Genomic DNA, 26,931 nt, shown 5'->3' with positions numbered 1-26,931 from the left:
TGATCAATCAGCCGACTATTAAAACAATACATTTATAAAATAAGAACAAACTTGAACTACACAGTCACTGTTCGGTCTGTTCTCGGCCATTTTCTGACCTAGACATCATTTGGTGTTTAATTTAAACAGAACGGAGACGTGACATGCTAAATGGCTCGTATGACATGACAGAATCACAGCAAAAAATAACTGTTGGCGTATGAAATAAACAGTCTAAAAGTTGGCAACCTTTTCTAAGGTCAGACCGACTGGGAAACACGATAGGTCCCGGCCATTCGGTCGTCCTCCGCTGACAATGTTTAGAAATAACCGAAATAGTCAGAGATCAATACGGAATGACCTTTTTAGGATGAAAGACAGAATTCCGTCAAATCCTAAAACGGTATCAGTAAATGTCACAAATGTCCGTGTAGGCTCTGAGCGACATCCATAATTCATTCTGCTTTCTCAAGTGCTGTGTACTCTACTCCTTTTTTTCTGGTAATGTATGCAGATCTGAGATGTACTTGTGTCAAACAAAAGGAAAAAAAAGCTGTGAGAGATCAAGCCGTGATGGAAATTTACGACACTGTTGCTAGGCAACATATTAATTTCCGCATTAAGCCGATGAATAAACACTAATCAGTTCCCTAAATGAAAAAGTTTTAAATATATAGGGCTTATACACGTATAAGAATCCACGTTAATGCAAGGAATATAAGAAAGCATATGACAAGCATAAAGTGAGACTCAGAATCGCACCTGAATTCTGTGTTGGATTTTCCTTACCTGTGTCATCTTTCGTTTATTGTTTCTCTCTGTTTTCCTTCTGCAGACAGATTGCTCACTTATGTTACACTGCAAACACACACACACACACACTGGAAAGTGCTCTCACTATGAGATGTGAAATGATTACACTTAAACGGTGCCCAAACTGATTGGGTAAGGTCGAGATGAAAACTAATTCGCAGGCCCTCAGTTTGGAGCTGGAACGTAATTACTGATGTCTCATTGCATGCAGGTGCCATTCAGACAAAAAAAACACGCCGCTTCTCTGAAAACAGCAATTTGTCTCAAGAGGACCCATTCGGCTATTTGCATCAGTCTGTGGTAAAAGTGTGGAGAGTGTGTGTGGGGGGGTTTATCATCAAGACAATGTGGATTACACGTGCTGAAATACTATTCCTAAATAAAAACACAACAAGCTCCAGAGTCTCGGCACATTTTACGATTATCTTTATTACCGAACCATTTCAATATCAAAAATGTTCACAGTCTGTTTTTTTTCCCCTTTAATTATTATTATCAGCACCATGTTTACTGTAGAGTAAAGGTAAGAGAGTCCAGGTAATAATACAGTAATAAACAGCGGGTACTTCCTCTCCTCGTTTGGCCCTTTGTATCCGAGCGGCGATGGGAAAAGGGTTTCAGGATGGGACCCATATGTTACCGTGAGTGTCTGGTGCTTGTGTGTATGGAATGTTCCAGATCCACGGCTGATCTAAAGAGACAGACAGATATACATCTATGAGCGCAGACGTTCTGTAGAAATGTCCTTTGAAAAGTGAACATGATGCTACAGACAAGCAAATCTGCATAGTTAATATTCATTGTTATGTCAAGATCGATGATACATCAGAATATAATAAATATCAGAAACTATTTAAAACTATTTAAATCCAGTCAGGGAACGTTAAAAATTGTTTATGGATTTTATTACCATAAACATCACCAATTAGGGAGTTTACATTTACATTTCAGGCATTTAGCAGACACCCTTATTCAGAGCGACTTTCTCATTTTTATATACTTGAGCAGTTGAGGGTTAAGAGCTTTGCTCAGGGGCCCAACAGTGGCAGCTTTGGTGGATCTAGGATTCGAACTCACAACCTTCCGATCAGTTATCCAACGCCTAAACCACTAATCTTCCACATCCCTACTGGGGATGGGGAGTGGCAAAGAAAAGCAAGGAAGTGTGTGGGTGAACAAAAAAGGATTAACAGTGATTAGTACGGTGGCTGAGAACTGAAAAAACAACATAACATATAATAACAAATCAGAAAACAAAATTACAAATCCAAAAACACAGAGACAATTCAGACAAAGCTGAAAAGCTAGGTATAGTTCGCAAATGGAATTCTTCCCTCTGATTGGACGAGACATCTGTCACTCAAGATATATAAGAAGTCCAGCAGTATTTACAGCAGTAGAAAGTGGATTGGTGTGTGTATGAACACAGCTCTGCTCTTATAGCGCTCCTTACATCCTTTAATCTGGAATAGTTTGCTCTTCCGAACATTCTTGGTGTGTTTTTAGAGATCGCAAACTAATCTTTACGCCATGATACGCTATCAGTATATCCAACATCACGCCATATGAACATCCTTCCTCACAGTAGCGCTGAATGAACTCCATTCTCTTACAAAGATAAATATATATTCTTGTTATTTTTTAAAAAACATTTAAGATGGTTTAAAGTGAAGACAGAACTCCACACATGTACAAGAAATAAAATTAGATACACAATTTCATACTTTCTGTTTATCCTGAGTCTCGTCCGTCAGATGTCTCGTTCAATCAGTGGGAAGAATTCCATTCAACAAACTATTCCTACCTTTTTTATATTTGTCTGAATTGTGTTTTCGGATGTGTTATTTTGTTTTGCACTTCTCAACCACTGTAGATTGGTCATTAGATGGCAATGGTGAACAGTGGTCAGTCATTGCTTAACAATGGTGATCATGGTGATCAGTGATTGGTTGTTAGGAACAATGGTGATCAGTGATTGGTTGTTAGGAACAATCAAGTCACAAACATTTAATTTAACAGCAGCTAAACCTGTTAACATATGAGCTAGCATACTAACCAGCTAGTGTGTAAGGATGGCAGAACATTTTAAGTTTAAAGTGTAGAGATGGTACTCTGTGATTGACAATAGATCTGGAATGATTAAAAAACAATTTATTATATAATGTTAATAATGTCATTTCTGAAAGCCAGAGCTCCAAGAGAACAGGTCTAAGGAACCGGTGACATGCCTTGTCATGTTGACTTAATAGTGAAGGTTTAGATTTCCAGAAAAGGAGGATCTAGGCTGAGCACCGGGGTGTCCATGGCAACCAGCAGACACAGTCAGATTAAACCATAAAAACAAAGGCAGCAGTTGAGGATAAGACCGCCATAAACACATTAAAAAAAACCCCAGCGGAGATTCTAAGTTACTCTTCATCACAAGCTAAACATTATAGTGCTTTTTACGCTGTGTAAAGATCATAAAGGATGAGAAAACTGAAGAAAAAAAGATTCCCAATAAAATTCCCTACATGCTCGCATACAGTTGGATGCATCGTTATTAATAAAGCTGAACCGCTGATTACTGAGCGCTGCGGACGCCTCGGTGCTCAATTAGTCTGATATATTCGCATCCAGGTCGAAACATCACTGAAGAGAGAAACGATGCTTTCAGAGGAAGCAGAATGATGCTTATCACCAGCATTACGGCTTGCCTGAGGACATTACTGCTGAATTCAATTATCTAAATGATCAACAACAGTGCAATCCTCCACAATATGAAAATGTTTTCATCAATCTGCCAGGAAACATTTAGTGACTTGAACAAAGATATACTGTATATATAACAGGAATATCACATGTAAAAATATTAAACAATATAAGTCAGAAACAATCACGACAAACTATCTATGAATTACTTGTGCCACAATATTTCAATGTTACTCTACACTCTGTTGCTCCTCTGACTGAGAGTGCAGAGTGTGTGTGTGTGTTTGTGTGTGTGTGTAAAAAGTGTAGTACTTGGGAAAGCTCCTGTGGCGTTTTAGAGGCCAATTAAATCATGTCTTCCTCATCATTGACGTAAGGTGCAAATAGAGAACAGTGGGGGCAGAGAGAGAGAGATGGGGGAGGGAGAGAGCAAGAGACAGAAAAGGGTGAGAGTGGAAGAGAGAGAGAGAGAGAGCGAGAGCGAAATAAATAGATAGAGAGAGAAAAGGAGAGAGTTATTATTCCTGCCCTGTCTGTCAGCTCTTTCTCATACTGTCTACACTAACAGAGATTCTTGACATTTTTAACCCCAAGTATTTAAAGGAATAAAGAAAAGAAAAGAAAAGAAAAAAAAGAAACCAAAGTCTTTTCAAGTTTTTAATTATCAGGATAATTTACTTTAAGCACCACAGTGACCGAAATGCACTCAGGAGGTTGAGTAAACAAGTAGAAAGTGTTGTTGTTTAATTGCCCAGGTTATCTGTCTCTTTCCTGAAAAATTTTAATTGTCCATTTGGAAATATCTTTTTGCATCGTTGCTGTACGCAGCATTTTAGAGCTGCTACAAAATGGAAAAAGTGTTCACATTATGGGATTTTATGAGAACAGTACAAATAACCAACCAGTGACTTCAAGCTGCACTGTGTGACCAGGCTGTAAAAAGCCCTTACACTGTATTATTTCATTGTTTGAGGGAGAGAAATCACTGATTTATTTTTTTAATTGTAACATTAAATGCCACACTCAAGGGCATGACTGCACAACAGACCTTTATTTTTTCTTAGGCGGAGAAAAAGTGTAGGCTGTTCAGCACATGTCCAAGGCCACGAGACCGTGATGACGATGTTTAGCAGAAAAATGCCTGAGGACAGTCTGTTCTCATCATGACTAGATAAAAATCGAGGGTTCATTCTCTCACGTTCACGCCAACCGGATCGTGTGTATTTTTTCCGTACAGCCCGCTTGACCGGTGACACGCCTAACAGCTTACCGCCGGGTCGTCCTGTGTCATTAAAGACATGCATTGCCATAGCAACCACAGAGGTTTTCGGCCTCGGTTCATAAAGTGACGACTCGGTCCGTTTCACTGGCGTCTGTGATTACAGCCAGTCCCTTTCCTCGACGTGATTAAAGGTCACACAGACAGAGCATCAGGGCAAAGACCCGTGAACCTGTGGTTATCGTTTTTTTTCCAATGAAAGGTGGCAAAGGTGATGGATGGATTTTCTACAGCAATTACAGACTGTGCTCTCAAAAATACTGGACCCTCATAAAACATGCGCAACATTGATTTGTTTAGTTGGCAGTGAAGATCACCAAACACAACAAATATTATATCAAACTGAAAGTAAAACTTCATTCAGTAACTGATATTATTGTGAAGTTAATAAAATAAAAAAACAGCATGAAAAGTTTAAATACATTTCCCTGTCTAGTTTTAGCACAGATGTAAAAGAATGATTGGATAATACACCGATCAGCCATAACATTGTAAGCAGTGAATGAGACTGAGTATCTCCTCATCATGGCACCTGTTAGTGGGTGGGATATATTAGGCAGAAAGTCAACATTTTGTCTTCAAAGTTGATGTTAGAAGCAGGAAAAATGGACAAGTGTAAGGATTTGGGGCCAAATTGTGATGTCTAGACCACTGGATCAGAGCATCTCCAAAACTGCAGCTCTTGTGGGGTGTTCCCGGTCTGCAGTGGTCAGTATCTATCAAAAGTGGTCAAAGGAAGGAACAGGGGTGAAGCGGCGACAGGGTCATGGACGGTCGAGGCTCATTGATGCACGTGGGGAGAGAAGCCTGGCCTGTGTGATTGATCCAACAGACGAGCTACTGTTGCTCAAGTTCTGAAGAAGTTAATGCTGGTTCTGATGGAAAGGTGTGAGAATACACAGTGCAGGACGGGTCAGGGGGAATGACACAATATTAGGCAGGTGGTTATAAAGTTATGACTGATCAGTGTAGATATTAATTTGTATATTACAAAAATCTGTCCACAAATTGATGTTATAGGTCAACTGGATTTGATTATTCAGGTTTTGAAGTGAAGGAAAAGGCTTTTTCCTACAAATAATTTGATTATGCCATTTAACTGTAGTGTGGATTTGGCTGCCAAATGCCTCAATCTTCTGCAAAACTGCATCTGTGATCCTGATCTTCCAGACACGTTTATTAACTACACATTAATTTGCATAATTCCAACATTGACCTGTGTTAAATCTTCACTCCAGGAATCTAAGCTGATCAAACCTTGAGGTGCCTGGAGATTTGAGTCTGACCCTCATCATACACTGCATGACTGATGACCATTTTCGGATCATTTTACTGCCCTTTCAGAGTGAATTCTCTGATGAGTTTTTTCATGAGACAGTTGAGTTACACAATGTCCATTCTCACCTTTACTGGAGTAGCGAAGCGGTGGCAAATCGAAAGGCACGGGGAAACCTGTGGAAGAGCTGGAGACAGGGAAGATGTTCTTCTCCACCGGAAATGTGCTCATGTTCTACAGAGAAGACATTAGAGAAAGAAGATTAAGAAGTCAGTCAGAGAGCTTGCTGTATGTTAAAATCCTGCAGAGAGCAATGACGAGAGAAAAGGTGATAATGTTCCTCCTTGTCCTGCTAGGATAAAGTCTCCTTATTGTGGACTAAGCTACATTCAGAGGGCTAGAATGAATGTATATAGTAGTCTAGACTAGATGAAGTAAAAAGATGTAGAACTTTCTTATAGATGGTCTGGTTTTAGCACTAGCTCTAACCTGAGTTTTCAAAAAAATGTCTATTTTAACCCGGAGAATCACATTTTCCAGTGGCTTAGGAAGAAAAAGTCTTTTTTTTTTAAATAAAGAGCATTACGGTTGTACTCACAGCTCCAGGGTAACGATAAAGAGTCACAGGATTCCGAAACGGAACACGTTAGATTTAATGCTAAGTGCAGTGGGAACTAAAGCCATTATATGAGTCAGCAGTAACTCTGTGATCAAAACCTGCTACTGCTTAATGATCACACCGACTGCCTGCACCTCAGGGGTTTCAGCCTGAAACTCAGAGCTAAAGCAGATCAATAAAAGGCACAGAAAAAAGTACAGAAATAGATCACTATACTATCATTTACTCAAACCTTAACGTGTCCGCACTCTGAGTGAGTTTTCCCCTCGCTCACATAACCATGGAAACTTGAATCAGCTGATGGAGCTGTGATTATTTTGTTTTCACTTTTTCCCTCAATACAGGTTCTGAGGATCAAATCTTCCACCATTAAAGGAGCAGTTTGTAATGCTTAGGGGCGTCTGTGGTCAGTGAGGTCAACTGCAGTCACACAGACAGAAAAAATAAACCAAAAAAAAAAAAAAAAAAAGAAGAAACACAAGAAAGACAAGCCAGCATTTTTCACTCTGCTGTGTTTAAACCTGTGTACAAAGTGAATTGGAATTTTTAAAGAAAAGTGACTGTAAGCCAGCTGTAGGGCGAAGCTAATTTCAGGGCCGGAAAAATATAAACAGAAGCCTTGAAAGGGACACTTAATCTCATCTTTAAAATAAAGAATTTTATTAGAGGTTCACCGTCCAGTTCATTCACCTACAAGTACATCACTTCTTCAACAAATCCATCCATTCATCCAATCTTCTGTTCAAACAACCCATTTTCCACTTATCCATCTCTCCATTCATTGTGTTCTTCAAATTGTCCATACACCAATCAGTCCATCAATCCCGCTGTCCTGCTACCTGTCCATCCAATCTATCAGTCAGCTAACGATGTTGGAGTAGATGATAAGTGATTGTGCTACAGAAGGAGAAAGTTAATATGACAAGCCACCATGGTTGTCTCTAAGCTCAAAAAGGACAAGGAAGTCAGTGACTAATGGAGCGATTCGAGTTTGACCGGCTTTCACCGGACACCTCCAAGCACGCCGTGTCCTTGCCGAATCCGAGTTCAGCCTCAGTGAGGTCGATGGAATCTGATAACGACTCTCTAACACTCTCCAGCTGCTATATGGTACCACTTTATAATTACAGAGACAGAGTCCTGCCTGCCCACGGTTAATGACTGCAAAATGTATATGGCATTTCAGACTCTGATTAAGCTTTAATTAGGAGCACAATAGGAATACTGTTAGTCCAACTTGTCTGACTTTCAGCAGATAATCATTTTAATTAATGCGCCACTGGAGCAAATGTTAAAGCAGACTTTAATTGTAAAGCAGAGTGACGAATGTGACCTGATTTTCTGTCATATTGCATTTTTCTTTAAAAACAAATGATGGAATTAACCTGGAATTCATACACGATATATTTCTGAGCTGTTTCGAGCAGCAAACAGTTCAAACTATTGAAAAATAATAATTACAGGCTGTTCAGCCGTCTGGAAAGAAGCGAGAATGGCATTATGAAATGCACGACATCTTTTCTTAGGTAAAAGAGCACATCCTATGCCGGTACTCTTTCGGTCACTCACAACCCCCCCACGTTTCTACCACAGCTAGTGAACTGAGCTTTACTGTTGCTTAGCAACTTTTGAGGTAATCCAACAAGGACAAATCACCCAGCGAGAATGCTCACAGACTGCACAAAAGCCGCCTATGTTCATACTCTGGGGGGGAATAAAGAGAAATGTGCTGCTGCTGCATGGTGTAGGCTTTACTACATTACACTACCTAGCAGCGACTGGCGCATACTGACAGAAAAAATGAACTCAAGGACCTCGTCTGTGCAAACACCTAGTGTTCAAATAACTTATGGTGTTTCTTCAGAGACATGAACAAAGACATTTATCTGGAGAACCAAAGCAGACCAAAAAAAAAAAATCAACAAATAAATACTGATAAAGATTTTAGTTTAATTTCACTGTAAACTTATCTGTCAATCACAGTAAATCACCCAATTTTTCCCTATAGATGTGGATGGATGGGATTTACACGTGTGCAAATTTATACACCATGGACACAGGACATGACAAGGTCATGGAAACATGTTTATGGTATTGTATTTGTTTTTTTCTTTCATTTGCTTTACTGACAGTCTGCACTAAAGCTAGGATTTTGTGTAAAACTTGACAATCCTTGTTAGTCTGGATTTGTTGGCATCGTCTGAACGCGTGTGTTACGGACAAGATTGTAGTCTTGAGGAAACTTTTTTGTAGTCTAAGTCTCGAGGAACATCTTTTTTGATGCAAAAGAGTTAAAATGTTCAACATGACAAATTTGCTCATATTGACTAATATCCATAGCCATACTAGGACATTTTTCTGAGTTAGGAAGTTTAGGTACTTACGAATGCTGAAGGCAGGAACAGAACTCCAAGCTCATAGGAACGAACCATTATCTGTGTGTTGTTTTTCTCCAGCGCACCCCAGGCAGCTTTGGATAAATTGGCACTGTGGATCAAACATACAGGCAAAAATGTTTCATTAAAAATCTGTTTCTTGGTGTTTCCACATATGTAGACTGGTCTTGTGTCTCATTTATTTTCTTTAGAAGCTAATTTGGCAGTGTTACAAGTGCAGTTTTGTGATGTCACAATATATAATAATTAGCCTCAGAATTATTAGCCTCACAATTAGCCTCAGAATTAGTGCAGGATTTTATGTTCATGTATATTTTGCCTTTCAGTAGTTTCTTGGACACAGATTATTTTAGTGGACAAGGTAGATTCACACCAAAACGCTAAATCCGAGCCATCGTCACTTACGGACAAAATCGCCAGGACAACAACCATTACGACCACAAACGTTACGCAGCAGAAGCGCTGTGAGAGCTCCAGAGCCGGGGCAGAGTGAGTCAGAATGCTGATGGAGGAGTAAAAACGTACTTCGAGCTCAGCTGCGTCCGACTCAAGAGGCTTTAATCTTCATGAAAGAGAACGAATAACTTGGTGCTGCTGGCCTCCTCTAAATCCACTCCACATCCCTGTGTAAATGTACTGCCACTCTGCACTCTCTTCAGGCTGAAGCACACCAACAAGCAAGAAAAACTTAGCAGGGTATGAGAGTGGGAAATATAATGAATTCTCCAATTTATTCTGATTACCCATGAGGGTTTAAAGAAAATTCTGTACAGAGAGTCTGTATCATTAGAGGTATAGTAAAATAATCAGCTGTGGGTTGATGAAAGTAACCTTTCTTCATCACACCAGCCTGTTATTGATTCAATTTATTCCTCTTCTACCAGTGCAATTTGCAAGCAGTTATAATTTTTTATTTATTTACGAATTTACTTCCCATCCCATTACATTTAGTGTCCTAATTTTTATTATTTTTTGGATTTTTATAAGTTTCTGAAGAACAGGAACTGGAGTCTCTCCTGCGTCCCTCCTTCACTGACAGTTAATATGAAAGCTATTCATTGTGAATCTTGCACCAAGCTCTGTTGCGTTTTACAGTCCACAGGGCTCTCATTCACTTCACTCAAGCGCCGATTGTTCGGGAATGACGATTCCGACATGCAAACACAATCCTGGTCCAGAGTCCGAGACCCAACACTCGCTTGATAAAGACTCATAAAGACGAGAGCTTCAAAACAGTGCAATAAAGGCAGAAGGTTATGACTCTGCTGCTAGGAGATAGCTAGTGAAACAAGGTGCACCAGAAGCCTGGCTAAACACAGATAAACAGGGTGTACTTTCAGTAAATATGTACAACAACATCACGTGAATAATACATGCACTGATCGGACACACACGGCTTTGAGAAAACGAGCTCAAGAAAATGTGAAAATATTTCTCTGGAGATAGTGCCAGGTTATTGGGCTGGGAGACACCGATGTGTATTCTCTGTCCTTTCATTAAAATAAATAAATAAATAAATAAATATATAAACAATGCCTCAAGCCCTTGTGTCCCACTCTGAGCCTACATATTGATTAGAAGCGAGCATTTTGGACAATTCTCGGACAAATGGACTTCACAGGGACACAGACATGGCTGAATTTCGGTTTTGTGAGATCTGAGACTCCAAGAAAGAGTTGGAGAGTGACTAAGAAAGAGAGACAGGGACTGAGAGTGGAGAAAAACAGAGGAACACAGAATAGAGAGAAAGAGACAGTGTAATGAGGGAGAGAGAGAGAGAGAATAGACTGTAGTGAATTATATTAATTTAATGTATACTAGGTATTGAGTTAATTCTATTTTACTGGTCTGTTCCAGGATCCCAGATTCAGTCCGGACCATAGGTTCCTCTCTGCATGGAGTTCTACATGTTCTCCTTGGTTTTTCCAGGTTGTCTGGTTTCCTCCCACCACCCAAAAAATGCCGGTAGGTAGATGATCTACTCTAAACTGCCTCTGAGTGTATGTGTGTACAAGGTGTACTGAGATGGAGTGGCATCGTATCAAGGATGTATTTCTGCCTCACAGACACACACACACACATGCACAAACAGACAGACAGACAGACTTCTGTGACACAAAATAAGCTGATATGCAAATTATTACAAGATGATATGCAAATGACTGGATCACCGTATGGAATGCAGAAACTTTATGCTAATGTGAAAGATGAACTAAACCACAGTTGTTATAGTAACAGTATGTAGTATTAAATAAATAAATAGATGCATTTGATTACTTACTAGTTCACTAGCTGGCTATGCTAAATTAGCAAAAGATGGTAATTAATTAGGGAAGGTGGGTGTAGCTACAATTTTCATGCAATTTATAATTCCTGCCATGTGTAATGAGGGCAAAAACCATTTAAAACTTGAACTGAAGAAATGTTTTTATAAAGAGTTTAAAATGACATGTTCTCAGGGACTTTAAAGTACGTTTAATTACATGTCTGGTTTCACAGTTAAAGGTCTCTAACCTTGTAACAAGAAACCAGGCGAGCTGAGAGAAATCTGGAGACGTCCTCATGTAGGTCTTAATGTGGGGCATCGCACTGCTCCTGCCTGTGGTTTCAGCTTTCCATCCACTGAGAGAGAGAGAGAGAAGAAGAGAAGAGAGAGAGAGAGAGAGAGAGAGAGTGAGAGAAGAGGAGTGGGGGGAGAAGATAAGAGGGGAGAAGAGAGAGAGGGAGAGGGAGAGAAGAGAAAAGAAGAGAAGAGAGAGAGAGACAGGTGTGGAGAAATAGAGGGGTTGATGAAGGGAGACAGGCAAATTGAAAAAGGAAGGATAGGCAGGGAGGGAAAGAAAGTAAGAGAGAAGAGACAGACAAATCATTAGGGAGAGAGAGAGAGAGAAATCCTTACACTGCAATATGATAGCATGTCAAAATATTTGTTGCAATACAACATATTACTGGTATACAGTCAAAACAGGCCAGTATACTTCTGTCTAATTTTTGTATCTTTTTTTTAAACATTTTTTTATCAAAAATCAAAGAAGAAATTATTTATTGTTGTTATTAATAAGCGCGCACAATATGCACAGTATCCTCTCGTTTGCAAACTCCTTCAATCCACTACCTTCAATCCAGTTGTATTTCAGAAGTTATGCAAGTCGGCTAATGAATATTAATGAGCACCGGGGCTCTGCTTATGAATATTAACGACTAGCGGGCATTCTGAGGGAAAACGGGCTGCGATTTCAGAGAAAGGCGTTCGACAATGTTTAATTAAAGATACATGAACATGAGTAAAACATCACTTGAGAAGAATTTCGGAGACACACAAATGAACGATGATTTAAAGCACGGGATGCATCATAATGAGATATTTCTGAGCTAAAACGAAGGCAGCTGTAAAGAGCTATCGTTCAATTTAAAGTAGAAGATGATCAGCGCAAGTGAATGAGCTTTTAAAATGTCCCTAAAAGGGCAAGTATGGATATGAATGGCTCTTCGGAGCGGCTCCTGGCATAATCGGACGCAATAAAAATGCGTGACATCAAAAACCTCTGAAGATGGACAAACATGAGAAAGGTGGAGAACTCACTGGAAATAGGAATGGAGCCAGATCTGCTTTTGTGCGGTCTGTATACTGTAGGGTAAAGAACCTCCAGCTGCACAGAAAAATTAACCTTCATTTATTACGCGAGAAAAACTTTTCAGGCACAAAACATCAACGTGTTTTAACATTTCCTAAGATATTCAAATCAGATTTGGAATATTCTCTATAATTTGGTTTAATGTGTGGTATTTTGTTTGTTTAAACTTCTTTGATAAATTATAATCTTATAAAGTAAGAAACTTGACTAGATGCGATTATTAAAAAGAATTAAATCTAGAAAATGATGTCAATCTTATAATCATATATACATTAATCTACATACAAGATATTTCACTTGGAAATAAAATATATGTATGCTTGAATTGCCTTTTCTCCAACACAGAATAAAATGGTGTCATGCCTCACATTTACAGTATTTTACACAGCATTTTTGCACAAATTATTTCTAATATTTAAGAGAAATGAATGGAGAAAAATAGAAAAATGATACCTGGGTACCCCTCCAAACTGGTTCGAACATTGTTCACTGAAGGATAGACCTAGAAAAAGATGATAACACCTGATTATAGCGCAGCACTGTTCAATTCTCAATTCTGATTGGTCAGAAGGTGTTGATTCATTTCCTAAAGCAGCAGCTCTTACATAAATCACAGGTATATATTAACGTTATATTTCTAGGTTATGGTTACTATAGTAACAGCCGATTCACAGGGACTCATACGCCGAAAGCGGCACGTAAACGGATTAAAAAAAACAACAAAAACGTGTGTAATGTTTGATATGGATGTAGCTATTAATCTGCAGCTACAGTTTCATAAAGTTAATTCCCAGCAAAACCTCTCGGGCGCCTCCGTTCTCACACAGCTGTGTGAGCTGCACACGTTCTCTCTGATTTATCGCCGCATGTCTTTAAACCCCTGGCGCGCCGCTGCAGATGGCCGTTCAGCTGGTGCGCCTCTCACGACCGAGCGAGGACCATGTTGCCGTTTGCCTTCTATTAAACACATGGAGGAACAACGTCTCAGGAAATTCACAGGCACAGACGGCGCACGGATTAGAGTTTAATTCCTGCTGCTAAAATCTCTGCAGAGAAAGGAAATCAATCTCACAGCTCGAGCCGTCACTTTTTGATATCGCACAGCATTTATTCATCACCTAGTAGGGGTGTAATAAGCGGGTGCTTCGATTTAAAAGGCAATAAATCTATATTAAACATTAAAAATATACATAGAGATTGTGTAACTCCACCTTTAAACTTTAGGCCACACCTATACTGCCGGAGCTGAGTGACATAAAGCTTCATGCTGAGGACGGAAGTGATCAAGCCACTACTGTAACTCTGCCTTCAAATTTTAGGACACACCTATACTGCTGGAGCTGAGTGACATAAAGCTTCATGCTGAGGACGGAAGTGATCAAGCCACTACTGTTTTTCTCTCCTTTTTTGTGTTAGAAGGTGTCACAAAGCACATGCATGTCATGATAAACTGGTAGCTATAGACTTCCAGACTCCTTATACGTAGTTTCAGTGCAAAACCAAGAAACATTTCACACACCAAATTAAACTTTCTCTCCATTTTTAGAGATGCCTGACCTCTGTGAGATTGTAAACAACTCCACAAAGCAATGTGGTGTGTGTGTGTCTGGGTGGATTGGTTGTTTTAAACTTCTTGCAGATTGCTGAGCCTTTACCAGGTGCACCAGTAGATGTGGGAATAAAACAGCCTCTTTGACAAGATTCAAATAGAGCAGATATTTCATTTGGCACGGAACCAAAAAAATTCATTTTGCCGTGAACGTAAATAAATCAGCAATTTTATTGCATGGACTTCTTCCTGACTGCTTTAACGGAATCATCGGGGTGAACAAAGTGCTCATTTATGCTTATGGGTGAAGTGTGGAGGAAATGTTGTGTTCATCCTAGCGTCTCTCCATGCACATGGACGTTAATCAAGAGAGCTAAAAGTCAGGAACAGCTCCATTAATTGCACCGTCGTTAGTGAGGTCTTCCGAAACACTTACCAGCAGGAGTGGTGTCTCTGGGACGGTTAACGATTTCCCGATCTTCCCTAACGTCGTCAGCGTACGCTGGAACTCTGCTGAGAGCCACTTGGTCTTATCGAGGCCCATAGAGCCGATGCTGGAGAACTGACCGATCACGGGCCACTTCTCGGCGTCCTGCACCGGATGTGTGTGTTCGCTCAGCAACTGGACAGGAAACATTGATTAGACACGCATAGGGCTGGATGACGTGACCACAAATGTGTTAAATCATTATAAAAACAGGTCTCTACAGGTTTACTGACGTAATTAAACAATACACGATATTATAATCTTGGGAGAATCTCAATTCTCTCATACCTTTCTCAACTTCAAGTGACCCCACTTCTCCATGTTGGATCCCTGAAACCTCCCTGGTGTGGAGCCAATAAGGTAGATCCTACAAAAGAAAGATGGAGGTGATGAGTACAGATGACCGTGCTCAGGGTTTCAGGCCCTGGCTGAAGGACAGGGTTCGGCCTCACCTGGTTTCTGACAGGTCGTGTTGTTTGATGTGCTCGATCCACTCTGCCAACTCCGGGGCTCGGTACGCGTTCAGATACTCCAAAAGATCTCGTTTGAAGTTTGTTGGAGACTCGCCGGCCATCTCAGGGCTTCCCTCTGGTAAGCGTGGATACAGAGGACTCATCCAAAGTCTGGGAGGAAAAGCAGAGTGGAGATTTATTATCACGTAATGTTGCATAGTTATTGTGCCAAGTTAACTCAAGGAAAGAAAGAACAAAAGTGTTGAGCAGTTGATGGTGTTGGTGTTCAGATGTGTTACGATCATTTCCATCATTTATTTCTACCTCTAGCATAACAGATGAACAATTTTTTCGACATAAATTTGAATACACAAACCAAATGAAAAATAAATGCATCTTAAACAATAACACAAATCTTCCCCACACAAAATAATTGAAAAATATTAATTTAAGAAAGCAGAAAGGTGTTTTTTGGCGAGGATCTGAAAGACGAGCCGACAGCTACATGAATAACAATGAGCGAGGCAGGAATGAGGCAGGAATAATGAAAGGACACCCGGGATTAGATGTAGCCTGACGAAGGAACAGCAGGACGTTAATGAGGGCCCTTGTACCTCTTTGTGTATGATGTCTGAGAGATGAAGGAAATGTGGCACTCGAGAGATGTCAGGACATGGAGAGGATGGATGAGAGGATTCACAACACATTCATAATCAACAGCACGTGATGAACAAATCCAGATTCATTTAGCTACAGATATTACTAAACATCTCTTCATGAGCAGGCTTTCCTCCTCAGTGACAAGAAACATTTATTAATCCAGTGCTTCACCTGCCCCTGATATCATTCACCACATTATGGTTTAAAAAATAAAATAAAATAAATAATAATGATGGTTATTTTAATAATTTAAATAATGATTTTAATAAACTTTGAAATTATCACTATTATTATTATTATTATTATTATTATTATTATTATTATCAATAATAATAATGAGCCTAGAGTCCTCTAGAAATATTTAAAAAAGTATTATTCCCTTCTATTATTTCTATAATCTGTGTTTCTTTTAAGTTCATAATATTAAAATAAATCTTTAATTAAAATGCAACAGCATTTCATTTCTAAATAATAATAATAATAATAATAATAATATATTAATGAATAATCTTCGTAGTATTATGCAAAAGTAATCTGCTGTTAGGCTGCTAAAACTTTAATTTATTTCCGTAAAAATTATGTATTATGTAGAAATAAAGTCTTATTTCTGATTATTTAAAAATGGAAGAAACCATTTGTTTAATTCAATGAAATAATAATTTCAGGTATTAACACAATTAATACCTTTATAATATAATTATTATGCAGTTATATAAATTATAAAGTGTTCATATTGCTATTACTGTACACATTATTATTATTATTATCACTCCTAATAGTAGTAGCAGTATTGTTATTATTGCTCTGGTGCTGGTCATGAGAGCTTTTGATATGTTCAGCCTGACTGACACACACACATACACACAGCATCCATATGATCATGGGAATCCCTGCAACTCATCCCAGCACTGAGCTGTAATCAGCAGTTGGTCTCTTCTGAAGCTACAATCATCCTTTCATTCCCTCTTGCTTTACAAGCAAGTCATGCAACATGTGATTTTACTACATACATCAGATACTAATCCTAAAAACAACAACAACAGCAGCTAATTATATTCTTGCGTGTGTAAGAAAGCATGCTGGTGAGGATAAGTGGCAGTGTGTGGACAGTGTGTGTGTTCAGAGTGTGGCTGATGCACAAAAAAAAGCCTAGTTCTACTCTATTAAAACCTATTTGGAATAAATAAGCTTCATTTCAATTTCCAGAAAGCATCTGCTGTCTGTGTTGTCATGGCAACTGCCCAAAAAAAAAAAAAAAAACCCACCACGAGCAAACACTAAAACTGTCAGACAGGAACGAAGTGCCTTATATGATCAGACTACAAAAGAACTCGTGAAGAGATCAAGAGCTAAAAAATGCAAATCAAAGGAGATGCTGCATTTGCCTAATACGTGTGTGTGTGTGTGTGTGTGTTACCCTTGAGTCTTTTGGTACCAGTCAGCCTGTATGAGGTTTGAGGTCAGGATGATGACTCTGAAACCTTCCTCATACCACAATAGCATCATCTTCCTGGAAACGGAATAAGAACACGTTTCACATCTCGGCATTCAAAGAGTTTCAAGGAGCAGTTTGTCATTTTCCACAACTAATGAACAAACCTGATAACAAGCTGTTTCTTTCCCACACAAATTCACCAGCTCTTTTGTTTTTTTTAAACTAGCTTTGGGCACGTTTGTCCCATTTCTGTACTTGGGGTATAAAAAGTGAGCCCCTGTGAGCCACTGGGTGAAGCAAACATACACATTTCTAGCTTGGTGTTTATTTATTCAAGCATTTATTTACATACATTCATTTATTAATTAAGTCCTATTTACAATGATCAGCCATAACATTGTGAGCAGTGAATAACACTGCGTATCTCCTCATCATGGCACCTGTTAGTGGGTGGGATATATTAGGCAGCAAGTGAACATTTTGTCCTCAATGTTGATGTGTTAGAAGCAGGAAAAATGGACAAGTGTAAGGATTTGAGCGAGTTTGATGAAGGGCCAAATTGTGATGGCTAGACCACTGGATCAGAGCATCTCCAAAACTGCAGCTCTTGTGGGGTGTTCCCGGTCTGCAGTGGTCAGTATCTATCAAAAGTGGTCCAAGGAAGGAACAGTGGTGAACTGGAGACAGGGTCATGGACGGTCAAGGCTCATTGATGCACGTGGGGAGTGAAGGCTGGCCCGTGTGATCCGATCCAACAGACGAGCTACTGTTGCTCAAATTGCTGAAGAAGTTAATGCTGGTTCTGATAGAAAGGGCTCAGAATACACAGTGCAGGACGGGTCAGGGCTGTTTTGGCAGCAAAAAAAAAAAAGAGACCAAAAGAGGTGGTGTCACGGCCGGGATCCTCGCCCTAGGCGGGGCTCGAGCCCGGCCATCCGTGGTGCACATGGACACGCCAGCACGCAGCTGAATGCAGACCCAGACACAGGATTCAGCGAAGCGCTACTTTTATTACATAAAGACACAACATGGGGAAAACAGACGGAAGACGAGACATGGCGTGGTTGACAGGAAAATAATAAAGACTAAATTTAGGACTAACAGGAGCATAGACAGACTGGAACCACGGAACAAGTAACAGTTAAACAATCACGGACAAGGACATGCACAGAAGGATCCCTATTTATAGGGCTAGACATTAGGGTAAACTGGTTACAGGTGACACAATCGGGAGAGAGAACAATAGGACAGGTATAACTTGAAAGACACACAAAAAAGCAGGCTTCTCGGGTTCACCTGCCAGCGCCCTCCTCAGGCCTGGCAGGGAACAGTCCAGCAGTTCCTGACAGCTGGTCATAATGTTATGCCTGGTCAGTGTACTTATTTTCAATTTATCAATTATCAATTTTTTGGGGTGGGGGGTGGTGGTTATTTTATATTTACTATTTTTATTTGCTTGTATTTTAATTATTTTTTAGTTTTGTGTTCTAATTTATCTACACAGAAAGTTCTTAAGATTAGAGTTTAGATTTTCTAATGTACTTTGTTGTTTTTGATTTTTTTTATTAATTAATTCATTGCTCATTAATTGATTTAATTAAAGAACCAATCAGTTGAGGAACTAATCACTTTGTTTTACAAATAAACAAATCTAGAATAAACAATTTAATAATATTTAATAGATGAAGTTAATTAAATAGATTCATAGAAATCTCTGTATCAGTTAGTATAATGGCGGTGTTTTAGGCTAAAAATGAACAAACAGTGTCTATGCACAATTAAGTTGTAAAGATCACTGTAATGTAGAAATGATATTTCTGTTCATGACTGGGAGCGTCTGTGTGAACAGTTATAAATAAACGTGTCTCCGAGCACCAGCTGATCGGATGTCTAATCCACCTGAGAGGAGGTTACGGTCCGCCTGGCGCAGGTGTGATCATGTCAATAATGTTTTATTTACTTTATTAAGTGAGAGCGAGGAATAAAGCCTGCTCGAATCTCCAGTGCTTCCTCCCACACACTGGCTCCTGAATAAAACATGTTGACCCTTTACACACGGTGAACTGGGAATGTGCTTCATTACAATTCTGCGTTTAACATGGCCTTCAAACCCGCTGTTCATTCGGACCTAACCTTGTGGAAAGCCTTCCCAGAAGCTGGTATAGTTACAAAGCGCAGGACAACTCCATATTACATTCATGTGCATGTAAAGGCAGACAAATTCATCCCAAAGGTGTTCTATGGGGTTGAGGTCAGGACTCTGTGTAGGCCAGTCAAGTTCCTCCACACCAAACTCACTCATCCATGTCTTTATGGACCTTGTTTTGTGCACTGGTGATCCCCAAACTGTTACTACAAAGTTGGGAGCATGAAATTGTACAAAATGTCTTGGTATGAAGCTGAATTTTCACAACATTTCACTCTGGTGAATGGATTCGGCTCTTTTCAGCGAGTCAGATGGTTTGACTCAGATTGGCTCAAAGAGTCAACTCATTTGAGAACAACACGTCCCTTTGATTTGTCTGTCGAGAAAACCTTATTTTATATATATTGTACCTGTGACTTAAATCATCCATCTCTTGTGTTTATAATTTACAGTAATTGTTCTGTTCTGCTTTGGGCTCTCATGCATTTCCATCTAAATTTAGAATCAAACCATAGCAACAAAGTGTCTGTACATGTAATCTGCATTTAAATAGGCTGAACAGAAGAAAGGCTTCATATCATTTGTCAAATTATCACCTTGCAAATAATCTGATATTTATCAAACTGCATATAAATAATCAAATCTTTTTTTAATGATTTCAACACAAATGTAATACACCAATCAGCCATAACATTATGAGCAGTGAGAGGTGAAGTGAATAAGACTGATGATCTCCTCATCATGGCACCTGTTAGTGGGTGGGATATATTAGGCAGCAAGTCAACATTTTGTCCTCAAAGTTGATGTTTAGAAGCAGGAAAAATGGACAAGCGTAAGGATTTGAGTGAGTTTGATGAAGGACCAAATTGTGATGGCTGTCTGTGGCTATCTGTATGGGTCAGTATCTATCAAAAGTGATCCAAGGAAGGGACAGTGGTGAACCGGCAACAGGGTCATGGATGGCCAGGGCTCATTGATGCACGTGGGGAGAGAAGGCTGGCCCGTGTGATCCGATCCAACAGACGAGCTACTGTTGCTCAAATTGCTGAAGAAGTTAATGCTGGTTCTGATAGAAAGGGGTCAGGGCTGTTTTGTGATCTTTTTTAGCTGTGGATAACAACAAAGCTGAAGGCTGATATAAAATGAACTTAGAAAAAATAATGATCCTATATTGAATAACGCACTGCATATAAATAATAAACACCTGCACCAGTTAAGAGAGTTGGAATGTGAATTAAACTGTTATTTGGTGCAGGTGTTGATTATTCGATTCCATCCTACAGACATGTTGTTGTTTATCTGAAGGTATTGGCAGAGAGAGGTACTTACGTGTGATGAGTCCCAAAGGCGATATCCAGCTTGGCCTGTTGAAAAACAAAGAGAACTCGCTCACAACACCACCCGCATTCCTCCACTCCAGCTACATTCAGCTTCCTGCCTTTAAAGCTCTGAATGGTGTGAGCCGTGGTGTATCTTACTGATCTCCTGAAGCAGTCTAGCCCACTCTGAGCACTTTGTTCAGCTACTGTTAATCCCGAGGATCAACAGGATCATCGCAGCTCAGCTGGAGAAAGATTTTTGCTCCTAAAATTCTCTGCGTTCCACAGAACATCAGGAGGGCTTTATTCTCCAAATCCAATTCCAGTCTTTACTGTGTCTTACAGGATCTGATCTACGATATGTTTTCTCTGATATCTGATCCACTGCTTTTTGTTGGCAGTGCTGCTCTCTCTAATCTCAAACAAGCACTATATATTATTATTATTATTACTATTATTAGGTAACAGTAATCTGACTTATATACCTATTATACTGGACAAAGACTTTTTTTTTAGAAAAAGATATATAGCGAGTGGACTTTTCTAAAACATTCCAAAATACACGTCCCCCAAGTTTAGGGAAAACTCAACACACCTTTCACAGCACTAAAAGCTCTTTAGGGATTTAGAATAAATCTAAACAGTTTAAAGAGTATTAAAAAAGCCGAACCTGACAGAATCGAATGTGGCTGTAGGGCTGAGCCTGCTGCATGAGGCGAGCCTTCGACTCTCGCTTCTCTCCGTGCACGATAGTTACGGGATTATTCCTAAAACAGAGCAAATAAATCTGTCAGATATCAACATATACCTCAGATAAAGCCTTTAACTATCAACACCGCCTTGAGATCACGCATCTTTAACCTCAATTAAGTTATGTTTTCTCAGTTTGGGGGTTGTACTACACTGGATACTAAATATTAAAAAACAAAAAAAAACACATTTTATTATCATATGGCTCAACTCTTTTGATGGCACAGGAATTTAAGCTCATAAATATCACATATTACTTCTACTGGAAACACAATCTAATATATAAAATGTAATTTAATTTTTTTATACTGTAATTATTCATTAACTAATCATTAGGATTAATTGAGTAAACTACGTAGCTCGTACTCGGTTGATTACCGACAAACAAATTCACATTAAAATGTTGCCTTTATACATTTTAGTTATTAATAATAATGCTAAAATAATGATCATAATCAACACCTAAGTAAATGTGCAGCTCTGTAAGATTCTGTCTTTATCCCAGACATGACATTAGGAAGAACTGACATTATATTCAAATATAAGTGAATTAGTTCCATGTGAATAAGAAGTGAGGCAGAAAAGGTTTCTTTCTAAAAGAAATAAGATTACTAAGTCAACACAGAACCCATGCTTTAGTCAAATAAACAGCTTTAATCTGTTTATTAAGCTTTTATCTGTTAAATCCTCCCCGGTGAATACTGTGTAATATCCATCTTTACCTGAACTCAGGAGGATATTGCTGCACCATCCACGGAATATCAAAGCAGTAGTTAAACTGTAAAGACAGAAAAAAAAAAATCAATACGAGTCTCAGATGGGGCTGGGACGATATTCCAGAATGTGGAGATTAAAAAAAAATCATTATACATGCACTATATTGCCAAAAGTTTTGGGACACCCCTCCAAATCAGTGAATTCAGGTGTTGTTTTTCAGGGGTTGGTCTCGGCCCCTTAGTTCTAGTGAAAGGAATTCTTAATGCTTCAGCTTCATACCAAGACATTTTGGACAATTTCATACTCTTTGGGGGAACAGTTTGGGGATGACCCCTTCCTGTTCCAACATGACTGCACACCAGTGACCAAAGCAAGGTCCATAAAGACATGGATGAGTGAGTTTGGTGTGGAGGAACCTGACTGACCTGCACAGAGTCCTGACCTCAACCCCATAGAACACCTTTGGGATGAATTAGAGTGGAGACTGTGAGACAGACCTTCTCATCCAACATCAGTGTCTGACCTCACAAATGCACTTCTAGAGGAACGGTCAAAAAATCCCATAAACACACTCCTAAACCTTGTGGAAAGCCTTCCCAGAAGAGTTGAAGCTGTTATAGCTGTAAAGGGCGGGACAACTCCATATTACATTCATGTTCATGTAAAGGCAGACGTCACAGTTTTGGCCTGGCTCACAGTCTCCACTCTAATTCATCCCAAAGGTGTTCTATGGGGTTGAGGTCAGTACTCTGTGCAGTCCAGTCAAGTTCCTCCACACCAAACTCACTCATCCATGTCTTTATGGAGCTTGCTTTGGTCACTGGTGTACAGTCATGTAGGAACAGGAAGGGGTCATCCCCAAACTGTTCCCACAAAGAGCATGAAATTGTCCAAAATGTCTGGGTATGAAGGGGCCGAGTCCAACCCCTGAATTCAATGATTTGAAGGGGTGTTCCAAAACGTTTGGCAATACAGTGTGCATGTTGGCAACACGCTGTTATAGGGAAATGATCAGCTTTGAGGTGTTGATGTTAGGTAACACATCAGTAACACTTCATCACATCTACCCCGTTGCTGAATAATATCTTGAAATTGTGTATTTCCTGTCATCAGGTGCAGTTTTAAGTCTTTTTAAGGTGTTCATGAGAGTTAATAAATATTGTTTATAGTTGATAAAATACCAAAGGCTATAAGTGATGCCTTGCAGCTGTAGAGTTTTAAATGAAATTTCATCTCAAGTCTTTGTGTGAGCGACACAAAAAACAGAGACATACCTGGACGGATTCCTTCAGTGTGCCAAACATGGGGGAAAGTATTTCTATTAAATAAAAAAAAAAAACCCAATAAATCAATAAATGCAACCAATCACAGCTCTAATAGACATAAAAGTGATATGTAGTATTCATGTGTTCACCTTTAATGTGCAAAGCTCCAGTGTTGTACTTCTTTTCTATCCCTGTGACTTTGTTTAAATAAAAGCCGTATGTATCGTTCATGGAATTTAAGCTCGCCTCGAAGAAATCACTGGGTTCCTCTTTGTAATAATTTTCTCCGTGTGGGCTCGGGGGCCGACTCCTCTCCGGCTTCTTCCTCGGAGGACTCGAGCTTGGCGGTTCGGGTTGTGGTTTGTTTTTGGGGGCTGATGAGGGAGCTCCGTCGTCATCGTCATCACTGCTGGACAGGTTCCAGCCTCCGTCATCTGTTTCTCTCTTCCGCTTCAGTGCTGCAGAAGGACTGCTGTCGTATTTCACAGGTTTACTCTGATGGAGGTGTGCGGCTTGTCGAGCCTCAGAGCCCATGACGGGGACCGATGGTTTTTCAGTCTCGAGCTTCATGTTGGTTTTGTTCTTGGGCTCAGATTTGGGCTTTAACGCAGTACTAACTGGGCTGGCTTTGGGCTGCGGATCAGGCTTAATGTTCTTTATGGGTTTCTGTATGTTTTTCGGTGGTGTTGGTGGTATGACGTTGTCCTCATCATCACTGTCAGACAGCGTCCACTTGCCGTGATGGCCCTCCATTCTGTTTGACAGTGGAAGCAAGAACTCATTTAGCGAGGATTTTTAAAATACATTTTGACTAACAATATAATTATGTTATTAATAATAATAATAATAATAATAATAATAATAATGTAATATTACAGAAGAAGCAAAAGCATCACATGAACAAGGTGCTGTAATCTTGGTTTATATGGCTTGGCAATAAAATATTCTTCCATCTGTTCATACACATTCATTAAATTAGAATTTTAAAATGCTGTATGTATTGAATATGTAAATCATGCGGATTCAGTCACACAAAAGAGTCAAGCATGCAACCTGAATCGACTCTAAACGACTCGGATGTTGAATCGATTCACCGGTTTCTTCTTGATTACTTTGTGTGTGTGTGTGTGTGTGTGTGTGTGTGTACGCTGACACGTGCGCAAGATCACAATATGTTTTGTCTTCTCGTTTCCAAGCAAAAAAAAGCGAATAGACTCCCGGACAAGAACCGAACAAAAGAACCGACTCATTCGAAAACGACACATTGTTCATAAACACGGTCTCGCTTGTCTCCAAGTCAACAGGCAGGTCAGAGTGTTTATATGTTTATATAAACCTCATACACTTAATTTACTGCACCATATCTCTAATAAGAAGCCACATATGATTCGGATTTAATTAGTTTAATAATAGTAAATGACTTCTTAGAGCTCCTACGTAATGTATTAAGTTAGCTGTGATGGGTGACAAAAAAAGCTAACTATCGCATTTAGCTATTACCACAATATAAATACTGTATGAACGGAAAGATTAATAGTTTTCTAAACATTAAAATAAATAACATTTCTCTGTAACTTAGTTAAACAATCACTGTGACTTACTCTGGCGGGAATTTAGCAGATTAACCGTTAACAAAAACAAAATCAAAATGAAAAAGTAAAATAATAATAATGCCACTGAAGTGATAATGCAAACGCACAATATATACCTAATATTTAATGGATTAGAAATCTGAAATTAATCACTTTTCATCATTTTCTTCTCATTTAAAGTCCAGTGCACGTTATAGAAAACATCTGTGAATGCGCCGTGAATATAGCGAAAAAATCCCACATCAAAATAAAAGTCCTATACTAACGGTCTTATAATAGGGCTCGAGGCCAGTTACAATGATAATAATAATAATAATAATAATAATAATAATAATAATAATAATAATAACTATTGTTGTTTATTTACCATTCTTCACAGAGTGTGACAAATATCTGAAATGTCTTTTGCAGCCCTAATAAAACACAAACCCAAACTAGGCATTCATTACATTAAACAAAATAAATAAAATAAATAATAATAAAAAAAACAAGAACAATTGTAATGCTTAAACGCCTGTAATAGACAAAGTAGGACGAATGTTTAATATGTCTGATACTTAATAAAGAAAATAAATATTTAGATTTACTTAAACCTGATCGTAATATGACTTTTATTATCTCTTACTTCTTTGTAGCGAATTTCACACAAGCTGACTTCTGGTCCTCAGTCATAGTGTACTGGATGAATCCCAATCGGCTCGTGGTTGGATAGATAGTGCACTAGGTAGGGTCGTAGTATCTATGGCTTCAGGCGCGAAGTAGTGCACTAATGCAGTGAGCAGGCCGCCATTTTAGATTCGGTGTCGGTTGGAGGATCTCGTTTAAAATGTCGGTCTTTTTTTATTTTATAACTAGCAGTTTTGATATAAATCTAGATTATTAAACGATCTTTAGAGACCTTGCGCGGTGATTAAATCCCAGTGATTTTATACCCTAGACAGTGCAGCAATGTAGTTACGAGACCATTATGTAAGATGCAGGCGCGAGCTGTGCCAGTTGGAGGCGCACGCGCACAGCTCCGGGTTACCATGGAAACCTTCAAACTCTAACGTTCACCTTTTTGAAACAGACAGCCAGCGCGAGCTTGTAGCGTAGGAAGAAGGCCATGTCTGTTCGTAGCCTCGCTGCGTTTTGTAGGAATGAGGATAGAAAAATGACAGCATTTGACAGAAAGAGGTTTGTTTCGGTAAGGTTTGTGTACAGATATAAAATAAACTGTTGCTTAAAAAAAGGCAGCGCGTATTAGCTGCTGAAATATAAGGCACCTAGATTAACTAGATATTGTTTACTAGCTAGCTGTACATAATTATCTCCATTCAAGCACCAATATAAGTAGTATTAAAGTACCAATGTTCCTAAAGTGTACGAATTACCTCGCTAACTGACACATCTATAACGAATGGGTTTAGCTGTAGTGTAACTGAATTCGTATTTGCGAATTTTTCCGAGTAAAAGCGAAAAGTTACTTTCGCCCGAACAGGGACTTGAACCCTGGACCCTCAGATTAAAAGTCTGATGCTCTACCGACTGAGCTATCCGGGCTCGTACCCATATGTCGACCACATGTTCCTGAAATGTCTCGGCGAACATGTGTGATTGCTCAATTTCTCCAGAAATGATGAAAAACCTAAAGATATTTCATTTTAAACGAGTTTTTATTCATACATTTTCATTCATGATCTCAAAAATGCAAACAAACAAGTTTTAAACCCTTATTTGAATCATGTTTAATAATTTTAAATGTGTCTCTGTTCAGGTTTTTAATGAGTGTGATGTAGAAAAGAAAGGCTACTTGTCCAGAGAGGATCTGAAGGTGGCAGTTGTTATGCTATTCGGATATAAACCTTCGAAGGTAATTCCTGCCTCAGCCG

General features: G+C 39.2%; 2 protein-coding genes and 1 non-coding gene across 8 annotated transcripts in view; 1 reads left to right on the top strand and 2 right to left on the bottom strand.

The window, feature by feature from the left end:
• Positions 1–1,194: 1,194 nt before the first annotated feature.
• Positions 1,195–25,798, bottom strand: tdp1 (tyrosyl-DNA phosphodiesterase 1). 4 transcript variants are annotated; one of them, XM_058398212.1, is made up of 16 exons: positions 25,686–25,798; positions 23,618–24,222; positions 23,478–23,521; positions 22,209–22,264; positions 21,407–21,503; positions 20,747–20,781; positions 17,254–17,346; positions 15,177–15,347; positions 15,013–15,091; positions 14,674–14,859; positions 13,142–13,190; positions 12,637–12,703; positions 11,568–11,675; positions 9,042–9,144; positions 6,167–6,272; positions 1,195–1,483 (listed from the first exon to the last, which is right to left on the bottom strand). In XM_058398212.1, the coding sequence occupies exons 1-16, from the start codon at positions 25,730–25,732 to the stop codon at positions 1,410–1,412; spliced, it is 1,920 nt and encodes a 639-aa protein (XP_058254195.1). In that variant the 5' UTR covers positions 25,733–25,798; the 3' UTR covers positions 1,195–1,409. The 4 variants fall into 4 exon arrangements, with proteins under 4 accessions (XP_058254195.1, XP_058254197.1, XP_058254198.1 ...); XM_058398214.1 differs by lacking the exon at positions 25,686–25,798 and adding an exon at positions 25,177–25,314 and having other exon boundaries at positions 1,196–1,483; XM_058398215.1 differs by lacking the exon at positions 25,686–25,798 and adding an exon at positions 25,214–25,296 and having other exon boundaries at positions 1,196–1,483.
• A 109-nt stretch (positions 25,799–25,907) lies between these two features.
• The window catches only part of efcab11 (EF-hand calcium binding domain 11), a 48,302-nt gene continuing 47,278 nt past the window's right edge, over positions 25,908–26,931 (top strand). The window contains exons 1-2 of one of the 3 annotated variants that reach the window (XM_058398255.1): positions 25,908–26,246; positions 26,817–26,912. In XM_058398255.1, the coding sequence (XP_058254238.1) occupies positions 26,166–26,246; positions 26,817–26,912 (177 nt within the window). In that variant the 5' untranslated portion in view covers positions 25,908–26,165. The remainder of the gene's footprint in view (positions 26,247–26,816; positions 26,913–26,931) is intronic. The other 2 variants (XM_058398253.1, XM_058398252.1) reach the window with 2 other exon arrangements.
• Positions 26,530–26,602, bottom strand: trnak-uuu (transfer RNA lysine (anticodon UUU)). The gene has a single exon. It is a non-coding gene; the product is annotated as a tRNA-Lys (tRNA).

Source organism: Hemibagrus wyckioides, linkage group LG09, assembly GCF_019097595.1.
Source record: "Hemibagrus wyckioides isolate EC202008001 linkage group LG09, SWU_Hwy_1.0, whole genome shotgun sequence".
Lineage (NCBI taxonomy): Eukaryota > Metazoa > Chordata > Actinopteri > Siluriformes > Bagridae > Hemibagrus > Hemibagrus wyckioides.
Note: the sequence above shows the minus strand (reverse complement) of the source record. Positions and strands in the feature narration are given on the sequence as shown.